This window comes from Coturnix japonica, chromosome 4, assembly GCF_001577835.2.
Source record: "Coturnix japonica isolate 7356 chromosome 4, Coturnix japonica 2.1, whole genome shotgun sequence".
In the NCBI taxonomy this organism is placed as follows: domain Eukaryota; kingdom Metazoa; phylum Chordata; class Aves; order Galliformes; family Phasianidae; genus Coturnix; species Coturnix japonica.
In genome coordinates this window covers 77934042-77946815 of record NC_029519.1, presented here as the reverse complement: position 1 = coordinate 77946815, position 12774 = coordinate 77934042, and the positions used below count along the sequence as shown (strand labels likewise).

At 48.1% G+C, this 12774-nt stretch overlaps 1 protein-coding gene and 1 long non-coding RNA gene across 2 annotated transcripts; one reads left to right on the top strand and one right to left on the bottom strand.

Moving 5' to 3' along the window:
* Positions 1 to 3141: 3141 nt before the first annotated feature.
* Positions 3142 to 8727, bottom strand: LOC107313848. Its single transcript, XR_001555215.2, has 3 exons — positions 8625 to 8727; positions 5861 to 6714; positions 3142 to 3324 (listed from the first exon to the last, which is right to left on the bottom strand). It is a non-coding gene; the product is annotated as an uncharacterized LOC107313848 (long non-coding RNA).
* On the top strand, positions 8291 to 12275 carry FOXI3 (forkhead box I3). Its single transcript, XM_015862529.2, has 2 exons — positions 8291 to 9012; positions 10695 to 12275. The coding sequence occupies exons 1-2, from the start codon at positions 8313 to 8315 to the stop codon at positions 11282 to 11284; spliced, it is 1290 nt and encodes a 429-aa protein (XP_015718015.1). The 5' UTR covers positions 8291 to 8312; the 3' UTR covers positions 11285 to 12275.
* The last annotated feature ends 499 nt before the right edge of the window (positions 12276 to 12774 follow it).

Genomic DNA, 12774 nt, shown 5'->3' with positions numbered 1-12774 from the left:
TTGTTCAGCTTGCTCTTGACCAGGACTGCTGACCTCACCTCTTCATAATGTTTTTCAGCAGCTCCTTACACATATCATATAGCCCTAGGGCACTCCGCATAGCTATTGCAACACACTGAGTCAAATGACTTTTTGAAATTGTGCAACTGAAGTTCTTCTTCTTGGTGTCTCTGAACTTGTCGGTGATCAGCCTCTCACAGTGCTTTTGCTCTACTGTCCCTCTTGCTTTGTGGAAACTGAATCTACCTTCTGAATCCTTCTGCAAGGAACACACTGAGGAATTTGCTCAGAATGCTCAAATGCACAGAATTTGGGAGGTCACCATGATGGCTTTTGTTTACTAGGATCCACTTTTCCCTGTTTGTGAGATCTTTTCTTTATTGATAACATACAACTGCTTCACTGGGTCAATGATTCGTGCTACAGCTCCACTGATCTACTCTCAGCCCCTCAGATTTCTTCAGCCTCCTGACCCTTCTTTGCAGCTTCTGCCAGCAAGATTCTTTTTGTCATCCAGCTCCTGAAGCGTTATAATCTCCCAAACACTGCAAATCTCTTCATCTCTTGATCAGTCATCTGTATAGAGTCTGGTGATATTTCACCCACCTCCTCAGCCCGGCCTTCTATGAAAGAAGAGGGGTTGGATTTAATGCTCTGGAGTTCTTCTTCCTTAGCATTTGCTTTAAAAGGACACCTTCACTTGGACTTTCACAAGAATATTCCAGTGCTGTTTCCTTTTTAAAACTAATTCTCCTTGACTGCCCTTACTTTTCAACCTTGGCTCAGCTCTGGGAATGCTTGCTGAGGATATGCCTTTTCACCTATCCCCTGTGCTTATCAATGGCCACATGGAGATTGTCCTCCTACACACAAGCCCAGTGGCTGCCTACCATCTGGATGTTAAGGTGATCACCATCAAGGCTTGATGAGTCTTGTGTAGGTGGTTCTCAGTGGCAATTTCTGAGTTGAGTTCTAGGCTGAATTAATCTCCCTTACGTTTTTGTACGTTTGGTCTTTCTGTCTCATCCATGTTATAGCTGATTTCACCAGCCATGAGCTGATCAGACTTCTGATTTCACATTTCTAACCAAGCCATGTTAGAGATATTGCTAAGACAGAGGATGAGGTTATGACTGCAGAAGACCGGTGCTCCAGGAGATATACAGTACTTCCTTTACTTGCCAGCTTTGGCCTCCTAAATTCCAGTCAAAACTTTCCAGTTCTGCTTCCTGTTTAGTTTGCACTGACTCCCATCTTCGTGGATGTAGAGTCTGTAGAGCCTCATGAATGCCTGCAGGCTTTGTCTTACTTGCTCCTGGTTAGTACTTACATTGCCAATCTTTGGCATGTGCCAATCAGTCACGTACCACAGTCACTGTGTACATGTTTAGGTACATACACTGTGTATGGTTTAGGCATGCTTCAACTGCTGGAAAATTACCTCAAATTATTTGAAGAAATCAAGGAAGTTCTTCCTTGGTATCTGTTAAAGAAGCCCATATGTCTACGTGTACTACTGCACCTGTTTCATAGTGCTATATCCTGATGAAACCAAGGGGCTGGTTTCTGAAAGGTAACAAACCTTAAACTAACTGGGATTGTTTGATTTTGACTGATGTGATGCCTGCTGATGCCTCTCTTGTGTTTTACACCATTGCCTTAAGCCAAAGTTTTCCTATATGGAATGGCTGCCTTGAGTCTCCACCTACCAAAATTGCCTGCCTGGATGGGCACTAAAACCTGGACTGAAATTTTATTGCTAAACTTCTCTGCACTGAGCAGAAATAAGCACAGCACAAAGAGAGCAGTCAACTGAGGAAAGTTCTGAGTCTGGGGCTGGTAACAGCAAAGTGACTGTGTATAGTGCAGTGCTTAAGATACAACTGACAGTGTGAAAACAGGAAGCTGGGAGATCACTGTGTAGAGCTACATGCATGAAGGAAAACTCGGGCTCAGGTTTCTCTTAGAATCAGTCTTCTTTCAAGTATTTGCTAGAAAAAAATGTCCCACCTTGATTTTAAGCAGCGGAGAATCCACAATAACTCCTAGCAACTTCTTTGAACAATAACAAACTGCAGTAAAAATTGATACCTTCGGCTTAAATTAATCATACACAAAAGTATTTAGAGCTGTCTGAGGTTTCCTGGAGTATCTGAGATATCTGCAGTGTCTCATAGGTTTGAAACAATACCAGTATGAGATCAGTGGAAGTTTGGTGGCCCTGCCATGCAGGGGGGTTGGAACTTCATTGTCCTTGAGGTCCCTTCCAACCCAGCTCATTCTGTGATTCTGTGATCAGGAGGCTACACTGAAAGATCATGTTTGGAGCTGAGAATTTGCTCAATCAAATAGTGTTATTATGCTTTTTGTATCTGCTGTAGTTTCCATGGAAATAAATAGGAGCATTACTTTTGGAGCAGCCTACGGATCGACAGCAACCACGTCAGCCATAATCATTCCTTCCCATGTGTAATTAAAATGAGTTTCAAGGCTTAACTGCATGCTGTGAGCAGTGGCAACTTCTCAGGAACACGGTTCCTACAGTCTGTGTTTGATGATCCCCAGCTCCTGTCTTTGAATAAACTGTAAAGAACCTCATTGTCTTCATTCATGATGTTATAGGCACTATAATTTAATGCAGAACCAATATGAAATTGTAAAATTAATGAAAAATAATGAATTTCCAGGATGGTCTCCATTACCTCATCAGATTTTGTTCCTAGCTCTACTCTTTGCCCTTCCACATTGAATTCTGTTCTGCCCATTTGCTCCATGCAGAGGCCAGGGCACATCTGTGTCCATGGACTGTCCATTGTTTATATATGTCTACATAGCCTCAGTCATCTAAGACTGTGCAAGGATCCAACCTTCCACATTAAGTCGTCAGTGGTTCTTTGTTTCACCCCAAATCAATGGCAATACTTAGTACAAATCAGTATTTAACCTGTTCCCACAGGATTTTCCTGCAGTGAGACTCAAGGATTTGTTCATCACAGTGACATTCTGAGACCTCCCTTTAACCAACGAGAACCACTCAATTTGCACCATATTGATTTTATACCTTTTTTTTTTTTGTTTGTTTGTTTGTTTTAATTTAAATGTACCTCTGAGGAATCAAACACTTCCAGAAGTCAGTAACATTGAGAGCTGCTTATTTATTCTTACTGGAGAGCAAGAGCACATTGATTTGACAAGGCTTGTTTGCTATAAAAGCATCTGTTTCATGTCTGTTTAAATCATGAATCAAGTGATGTGTCCACTACTTCTTTCTTCTGACATTGACAAGGTAACAGCCTTGGTATTCCCCACATCATTTGATCAGTCCTATTAAATAAAAAGCATATATCAGTTTTCTTAGTCCTCTTGTCTCATTCCAAGAGTTCTGAAACTCTTGGCTATAAATTACCTTGTCTGGCTAATTATAAAATATTTAACTTATGTGGTTGCCATTTAACCTAATCCTTAGCTATTAATGGAGGACTAAATGCTCTTCCACCAGCACCTGATACTAATCTTCCCCAAACAAACATGGAAAAGAAATATTAATTTAATACTCTCCACTTCCTTGCGGTGGGGATGGAGGTGGCTACTGCCTGTATCTACCAATTGTTTTGATTATTTTTACCTTACCTGACCAGAAATTTGCCTTTACATAATTCCATTACTCATTCTGAGGCAGAGTAGACATGTTTAGATAAATTGAGACCAGAAGATGTTGACCTTCACCTTATTCTGCAGTAGTCATCAGTATAGGGCAATTAACCCAGAGCAGCAAGCTCCATTTAGAAACATAGAATTGCTTGGCTTGGAAGGGACCTAAAAGGTCAACCAAATATCCCATTATGCAACAAGAAAAAGAAAATAGAAAATACAAATAAATTGCTTAATTTCAGCCCAGGTCAGCTGCCAGCTCTTCATGGGAAGTGCTTCTGCAAATGCATTCCTGGACACCTGGAGAGTATCCAGGACACCAGATCCTGTTGCAAACAGCTGCTGCCTTCCTTCTGTCTCTTCCTTCTCCCAAAATTCAGGTTTCACTCCTAGTATGGTGAAATCACTTGTGACGCACAGAACTCCTGCAGCCTGACCCCATCCCCTCATCCCCCAAGCCCCGTGATTCCCACTTGCAACAGCCTTGCTCCCAAGGTATCTATTTAATCCCACTTATATTATGAGCACAGCTACCAATACCTTTTAGAGCTTACAGACAGAGGTGGACACAGCAGAACTGCTGCTTTCAGTGACAGGGTTCACCCACAACCGCCTTGAGTAAGTATGGCTAAAGTATGACTTACTCCTTGTTTTGTGGCAGTCTCTGGGCTCCATCACACTCAGCACCACCAAAACACAATGGGAAAATATCTGTCATTCCAAAATGCTGACTATCTATCTCAGCAGTTCTCAGTCTGCAGCTTGCGCTGCTTTCACAAATGTGAACAACAACCAGAAACAAAACCCAACTGAGCCTGTTGTCAGTAGCCTAAAAATCATGGGATGAGGACACCTCCCCAGGAAATGTTGTAGGGTCTGAAAAACCAAGAAAGTTTTAAAGCCTCTGATCTTATCATTAGGTGAGCTGGCAAAGTTTGATCACCAGAACTTCAGTCCAATGGGATGACCTGAGACAGGGAGGGAGGAATATGCATAATTCTCCTTAGGTAAGAGATAAAAACTATTATAACCTGTATACACATACACAACACCCTTCCCAAAATCAGGGCAGTGAAACACCTGTTGTCCACCATCAGATATACTCTCTCTCATCCATTTAGGGAACAAAGCAGATGGTAAGTGAGAAAAGATTTTCATAGAGCAGATTAATGAACGCAGAGTTAAAAGCCTGGGAAGGGAAAGGCTTTGCTGTAAATAAGGGAGTGGTACAATGCATGGCCTTTAAATTTAATTTGATTGGTTCTCATTCAGCTCCTTTCTGATATCACTGAAGAAACAGAGTGGAACCACAGCCCTGGACCGCTGTAAGAGAAAGGATCATTTCCCTGTGTTGTCCTGTAGGATGAGGAACTCATTCCCAACTTGGTGTCTGACTCTGGAGAAGATACAATCTGCACATGGGAATGATTTTACACGTGGGCTACAGAGCTCCTGCCTCACCTCTTGCCAGCCTTAGGGAGAAACTGAGATGTATATTGCAAATGCAGCCAAACCAAACCAAATCAAACCTGTGGTGCCTGCTTCACTGCAGCAGTTTGGAGCCATTGAAGAGATTTTGGGCTCTCACCCACTAGAAAAGCCAACAGCACCAATACAGGCTGTTAGATCCTGATCCTCCACCATGATACCCATGGCTGGAGCTCAGCATCCTTGGGAAGCAGAGAGAGACCCAGGTGGGTGCAGGGAACCGCTTGACCTGCAAAGCTGGGTGCTCAGGTCTGAAATGTTTTCTCATTTCCGTGTTCAGCTGCACAGACCTGAGATTTACAACACAGTAGCTAAGCCTGTGCCTACATGTTCAGAGGAGCAGGGCCTTAGAGGCAAAGGCAATGCCTTCCCATCAGGGAGAAAAGCACTTCCCACATGAATGACAAGGAACAGCAGACAGGAATCAGAACACAACACCAGGTCAGGGACGACTTTGCTCTCCTGCAGCTCTTTTCTTTGGGAAGACCTGAACCACTTTCAAAGGCAGCTGGAGAGGAGAGCACATAATCACAGCTGGGGGGGATGAGCCTCAGCCCCAGCTCCCACATGCCCTGGGCTCCTTGACCTGTCAGACCTCACTGCCCTGCTGGTAATGCTCACAAATGTCCCAGTGACTCAGGAATAAAAGAAACCCCACAGCATTGCTCAAGCCCCGTTCTGAATCTGCTTGCAGAGATGGACAGCAGCCCCCCACTCTTACCTGGAAAATGAGTTCAGTTTTCCATCTCGGCACCTCGCTGGCCGCTTCTCTGTGTGTTTCTACATGGAAGGCATTGCACAGACCTCTATGTTTGGAGACCATTATGGCAGAGCTCTGGAGCTCATAACGTTGCTCTCCTTATGTCTTGGCAAAAGGGAGCGGTAACAGGTCTGTACTGAGAGCCAGCCATGCATTGAGGCAATGCTCCATGCTACTCGCGGGATGAAGGCATTAAGGAAATTAAACGTTTTAAAGCCATCACACCATCAAAGCTTTCTTCTCTCCACTCGTTAAAGTTAAGTGTCGGTTTGCATATCCGTGCCGTGGCGGCTGTGTAACCACCTCTCCAAAGCTATTTTTGTTCCACGTTCCCCAGTGTTTGGGAAAGCAAGCTGGAGTTTTCTGAGGACACGCGTTTTTATTAGAGCTAATTCAGCATTATTTTCTCACCCGTTTCCTTTGCTGGAAGGAAAGGAATCAACTCGAGACAGCTCGAAGGCAAAGCACGCACCTCAGAGGCGAATTGCCGGCCCAGCAATAGCCGGGCTGCTCCTCTAGAGGGCTCTGCCCCTGCCCAAATCCATCAAACCCCCGAAGCAAAATAACCCAAATTTCAAGCGATACGGCAGCACCGCTCGGGCTTCTCCCAGAGCGATCCCAGAAGCGAACGGATAAACACCGATTTCTTTGTGATTTTAGGCAATAACAAGTTCAGCTCTTCACACTCAGAGGAAAGTTGAGAACTTCTCTTGTCCTTTAGCCGCCCTTTCGAGCCGAGAGTTGCCGATATGCTTCTTGTTTTGGATGCACGTTGTCCTGTCAGAATTCAAATCAGCATTTTTCCAGCTGCCGAGCTGTTAAAAATAACACAAATTTATAGGGAAAGAAGGAAAGAAGGGAAAAGAAAAGAGAGAGAAAGGAAGAAAGGGAAAAAGAAAGAGAGAGAAAAGAGAAAGAAATAAAAGAGGGAGAGTAAAAAAGCAAGAAAGGAAAGAGGAGAGGAGAGGAGAGGAGAGGAGAGGAGAAAGAAAGGAAAGAGAAAGAAGAGAAAAGAAGAAAAGAAGAAAAAAAGAAAAGAAAAGAAAAGAAAAGAAAAAAAGAAAAAAAGAAGAAAAAAAGAAAAAAAGAAAAGAAAGAAAAGAGAAAAGAAAAGAAAAGAAAAGAAAAAGAAAGAAAAGAAAAGAAAAGAAAAGAAAAGAAAAGAAAAGAAAAGAAAAGAAAGAAAAGAAAAGAAAAGGAAAAGAAAAGAAAAAGAGAAAACAACCCTTTTATGATTAAAACAGGAAACTCAAAACCTGTGTTTCTTTCTCACACATTAAGTGCTTTTCCATCCCCCAAATTGTCCATTTGTTTTAAAACGAAATACAATGGTGAAAATGCTGGAGTTTTTACATCACACAAGGGATGGACCTCTGCGATTTGGGAAGCCCAGAACATCTGCCCTGCAACATCTCCACTGCTGTACATGTGCGATTTGAACCATTTTCTCCATTAAACCAATGGAAACTTCTCCCCCAAACTCCCGATGTGAGGTGGCAGCCCTGGGGAGATCTCTTCTCATGTGTATGAACGCGGAAAGGGGATTTGTACGCATATTTATCGGCAGAAAACAGAACGGTATGACAATGGCATTTAACACCCGGCCATTTACATCTTCAAAGTGACGGACAAAGATTCCCTACATTCGTATTCTTCTGTTTTGTCCGCGTGGGTCCGACGTTTGTTGCGGACAGGAGGGATTTGCCGGAGCTGGCATTTCCCTATGGACGATGTCGGATCCTGTGGATCCCAGGAGCTTTCATCTCCCAAAGGACGCGTTTTTCCCCTCTCTTTCCCCTCAAACAAAAGGCAAAAGCCAACTTTTATTAGCAAATAGCGCCTTGTGACTGCCGGCCCTTTGGGAGCGAACACGGCGGTGTTGTTTGTTTGTTTAATTTGGGCTAATTCCTCATCCAAAGCTCATTAAGCGCAAAGGCAAAATTACACCTGAATGAAGAGTTTAGGCGAATTTCACCCTTTGCTTTCCCGTCGGGGCACTCACAAGGTGCTCATCTGCTCTAAATCTCCCGAAGTTCGGATCGGGGCTGATGGACAGCAGGGGCTCACGGCCACGGGGGGGGGGATGCTTCCCGGACCCCCTCGGCCATCAAGAAGGGATCCAACCCCCCCTCACCCCACACACCCACACCCCGACACACCTCAGGTCCCTCCCCTATGGCCGCTTTTGGGGCCCGGCCTTGCCCCCCTCCCCGCCTCCCTCCCCGCCCCACTGGCTGCTCCCCGCCCGGCCGGCCCCGCACGGCAGCGCCTATAAGTCCGCCGCGCCTCAGCCCCCCTGGGATTTTGGGGGGTCCGACGAAAGAGGAGGTTTAACAGCGAGGGTGGGGGGCGCCCGGGACGGGCGGGGGGGGGGGGTAAGGAGCCGCGAGCCGCCCTGCATGGCCGAGGGATTATGAGCGCCGGTGAGTTGCAGCAGGCTCAGCCCAGACCCTCGGCGCCGGCGGCCGCCCCCGTGCCCCCGCAGCCCCGCAGCGCCCAGGAGGCCCCCGAGATGGCGGTGTACTGCAGCGAGAACTTCAGCGTCTACCCCCAGCCCAGCCTCCATCCACCCGGCGCCGCCGCCGCCGCCGCTGCAGCCGCTGCAGCCGCCGCCGCCGCCGCCGCTTCGTCGGGGCAACGGGCGGGAGGGTACGCGCTGGGGGACTACGGGGCTCCTGCCAACGCCGGTTACCTGTGGGGCATGAACAGCCCCGCTGCTCCCTACCTGCAGGGTCCGCCCGGCTCCGGGGCCGCCGCATCGCCTTTCCTGCCGCCCGCCTCGTACGGCTGCTCGCGGGGCGGGCAGTTGGTGGGCTCGCCCTCGGGGCCCGGTTCGCCGTCGGCGGGCGGTGCTGAGCTGAGCTGGCTGAGCCTGGCGAGCCAGGAGGAGCTGCTGAAGCTGGTGCGGCCGCCCTACTCTTACTCGGCTCTCATCGCCATGGCCATCCAGAGTGCCCCCGAGAGGAAGCTCACCCTCAGCCACATCTACCAGTACGTGGCCGAGAACTTCCCCTTCTACAAGCGCAGCAAGGCGGGCTGGCAGAACAGCATCCGCCACAACCTCAGCCTCAACGACTGCTTCCTCAAGGTGCCCCGTGATGAGGACGACCCCGGTGAGGATGGGGGGTGGGCGGCAGCTCGAGCACCCGGGATGGGGATGTGGGAGTGTGGGCTCCTTACCGTGCGGTCCCCGGGCTCCCTTGTTCCCTTATATCCATCCCGGTGAAAGGACCAGTCTCCCTTGTCCCCTCATGGCCATCCCTATTGAGGGACAGCACTCTATTGTCTGCTCATGGCCATCCCTATGGAGGGACAGTGCTCCATTGTCCCCTCAAGGCCACCCCTATGGGGGGACAGCGCTCTATTGTCCGCTCATGGCCATCCCTATGAGAGGACTGGGCTCCTGTGTACCATTATAGCCATCCCTATGAGGAGATCATCTCCTTTATCCCATCATTGCCATCCCTGAGATAGAACCAGGCTCACCTGTTCCCTCATTCCCTCATCCTTGTGCAGGGACTAGGGTCCTTGTACCCCTCATGACCAAACCTCTGAGGAGCCCAGGCTCTCTTGTCCCCTCATGGCCATCTGTGTGAGGAGACCATGCTCTCATCTCATGTTCCTTTTGGCCATTTCTTTGACTGTAATGCATGAGCTCAGTGCTGAGGAGCCCAGGCTCTTTTGTTCACTCATGGCAATCCCCAGGCTATGAAGAGATCAGGTGCCCTCAGCTCCTCCAAGCTCGGGCTGTGAGTGTCTCCCTCTGAGGAGATCAAGCTCCTTTTGCTTTCCTTGGGTCTACCACTGCGTCCTGTAGGGGATGGCAGCTGGCCCCAGTCCTCAGTCCCCCTGTCTGGGCAGGCCAGGTGGGCTGAGGCCAGCAGTTCTGGTTGTGCAAGGCCTGGATCCTTTGGCCATGATTCACGGTTCCCCTCCCTGACCAGCTCTTGCCGGCCTGTCCCCGGGGCACAGACAGTGCCCAGGAGTGGGTGTAGCGTAGGGGTGTGCTGGGACAGTGCTGGGTGGGATGGAAACATTCAGGGCTGGGGCCTCTGGGGGGACACGGCAAGGTCATGGCTCCCATCAGTTGTGTGGGGACAGCTAATGGCACCACAGCCCCCTGAAACAAAGCAGTGGGCATGGGGCAGCTTGTCCCATCTTTCCTAGAATTATAGAATCAGTAAGGCTGGAAAAGACCGCTAAGATCAAGTACAACTGTCAGCCCATCACCACCATGCCCACAAAGCTATGTCCCTCAGTGTCATATCTCGATGGATGGTGACTCCACCATCTCTTTGGGCATCCTGTTCCAATGCACTACTGGTCTTTCAGAGAAGACATTTTTCCTAATATCTAACCTGAAGCTCTCCTGGTGCAACTTGAGGCCATTACCTCTTGGTCTGTCTTTCCACCAGTACTTCTGAGAAGCACCTTGGCAGGGTGTCCACCATGTTGGCCATGCTGCAGATGTGGGTATCCTTGTTTGCCATGTGGCAGCCAGAGCCAGGGAAGCCCCACTTCGTGTTCCCTTTAGACAGGTCTGAAGTAAAGGTTGAGGTTGTGGTGGGAGATCTCCTCTCTATGTGGCCTTAATGTTCACTTTGGCATTGCGTGGGAGGAGGTGATGATGTTTTAGGGCCAGGTTTTGGATTCTTGTACTGGACAACAGGTAGAGGAGGAGCAGGTGTGAGTGCTGCGTTGGCTGAGCAAAGCATGGATACCGCTTATCCCTCTGTAGTAGGGCTCTCTGTCGCAGAAGCTGACTTTCTCTCTTGCTTCTCCTCTTTTCCACCAGGAAAAGGAAACTATTGGACCTTGGATCCCAACTGTGAGAAGATGTTTGACAACGGGAACTTCCGACGCAAGCGCAAGCGACGCTCAGAGCCCAACACCCCCGCGACCACGGCTGCAGCCTCCTCACTTGGGGGCCTGAAGGCCGAAGAAGAGCGACCCATCCCAGCTGCAGGCAAACCCTGTGGAAACAGCCCACCCCCAGAGCTGGACCCATCACCTTCTGCCAGGGACCATCCCAAAAGCTCCTCTCCCTCCGGTATCATTTCATCCACCCCGAGCTGCCTCAGCACCTTCTTCAGCGGCATGAGCTCGCTGAGCGGCGGGGGCAGCCGGCTGACGGGGGGGCTCAGCACTGACCTGCATCACAGGAACTTCTCTGCTGGACAGCTGAGCAGCGGCACTTTCACCCCTTCCAGCAGCTCATCACAGGAGGTGCCTTCACCAGAACAGCTGCAGCGGGTGGCGGGACCTTCCCCCGCCTACTACAGCTCCTTCCATCCCAGCAGCGGCAGCCAGGGCGCCCAGTACAACCACTACTACAACTTCACAGTCAACAGCCTCATCTACACCCGGGATGGAACAGAGGTGTAGGATAATGGGGCAGTGCTGCAAAAGGAATAGGAGGTGCAGGTGTGTGCATGGCAGCATGGAGGACCGTGTGCTTTTGCAAACAGCATTTCAATGTGGACACTTCCCAGGAGTTCATCCAGGAAAACAGATCTTCTCACCTTTCCAAGCAAAAAACACCCCACAAACACCAGCAGAAGGCAGATGTAAAATCTTTTCCCCGTCCTGGAAAGTGTTAGGTGCTTTGGGTGGCTTTGCCATCTCCGTTCTGCAGATGAAAGTGAACTGAATTAAGATTTTCAGAGGTTTTTAATCTCGAATGTAGAATAAGAAGTTGTAAAAAACTATGCTCATAAAATGCCACGTCAGTGAGAACTGGTCGTAGATGTTCGGTGAGTCTTAGAAGAGAACAGGGAAAAAAAATAATGAAGAGATTTCCTATGAAGTGCCTTGTACAATGTATTAAAAACTCTTCTGCCAGCAATTGCCTCTGTAAGCCCTTCCTGCCCTGGTCCTGCAATATGCGATGCACGGGGAGGGGTCAGGTTGGGAAATTAGATGCCCAAAAGCTCCTCAAGCTCCCCATGAGGTTTGCTCTGTCACCCCGTGCATGGCACCATGTGCAGATAGGGCTGTGTTTTGTACAGCCATCTTTTCCCCCGAGCTTAGTACCAAAGATAAGTCTAGCCTTGCAGCTTTAGCACGAGAATAAACACTGGGGTATTTTTATACATATTTGTACGTAATGTAACTCTCCTGTACATATGTTTCTATGTGGTTTTATATTTGTAAATTATGCTCTGGAGCTGTACTTATTTATAACGTTTTCAACTTGGTTGAAGTTTATTTTACTCCGTTTCCCCCTTCTTTTTTTTTTTTTTTTTGTTGTTGTTGTTGTTTTGTTGTTTTTTTGTTGGTTTTGATTATTTCTGTTGGGTTTGTTTTTGTTTGTTAGAGCATTAATAAAACTTTCAGGCTGAACAGCTGTTGGGAATAAAATGTTCACATAAACGTGCTAGATTTCTGCCTGCTTCTTCCTCAGCGTGATTGAGGCATTCTGGAGCTCTGTGGGTGACAGGTTTTGCTTTCATACAGGTCGGGATGAAAAGAACAAAGACTTATTGAACAATTTTGTCTGCAGAAAGACCAAAAAAGGCCACCTTGGAGGTGATGCACATGAGCTGATTTGCTGCCTTTTGTGTTCTCCCCGTGCAGAGTGGGCACTCTGGGTTTTTGTGTTTGTTTGTTTTTGGCTGTCATCTGAATGACAACTGTCGCTTTTCAGCCTGCTTTAGCCTAAAGAATAAAAGCTTGCAAAAGGAAAAGAAACAGGAGCTGGTTCCAGCATGGCGTTGGCAAGCATGGGGGGGGACCAAGGCTGAGCTTGGCTGCCTGGACCCTCATCCATTTTGCAGATCAGCTTTTCAGATTAAATTGCACCTGCCTAAAACGAGAAGTCAGACTGGTCACCTGACAGGTCAGGCTGAGTCCTCTACCATAAACACGCTACTGAG

What these genes read in the sequence shown, in the direction of transcription:
- FOXI3 (XM_015862529.2), top strand. Translation starts at nt 8,313, where the DNA reads ATGAGCGCCGGTGAGTTGCAGCAGGCTCAGCCCAGACCCTCGGCGCCG. An exon ending in CCGTGATGAGGACGACCCCG is followed by an intron (nt 9,013 to 10,694) that starts GTGAGGATGGGG and finishes CTTTTCCACCAG; the next exon opens with GAAAAGGAAACTATTGGACC.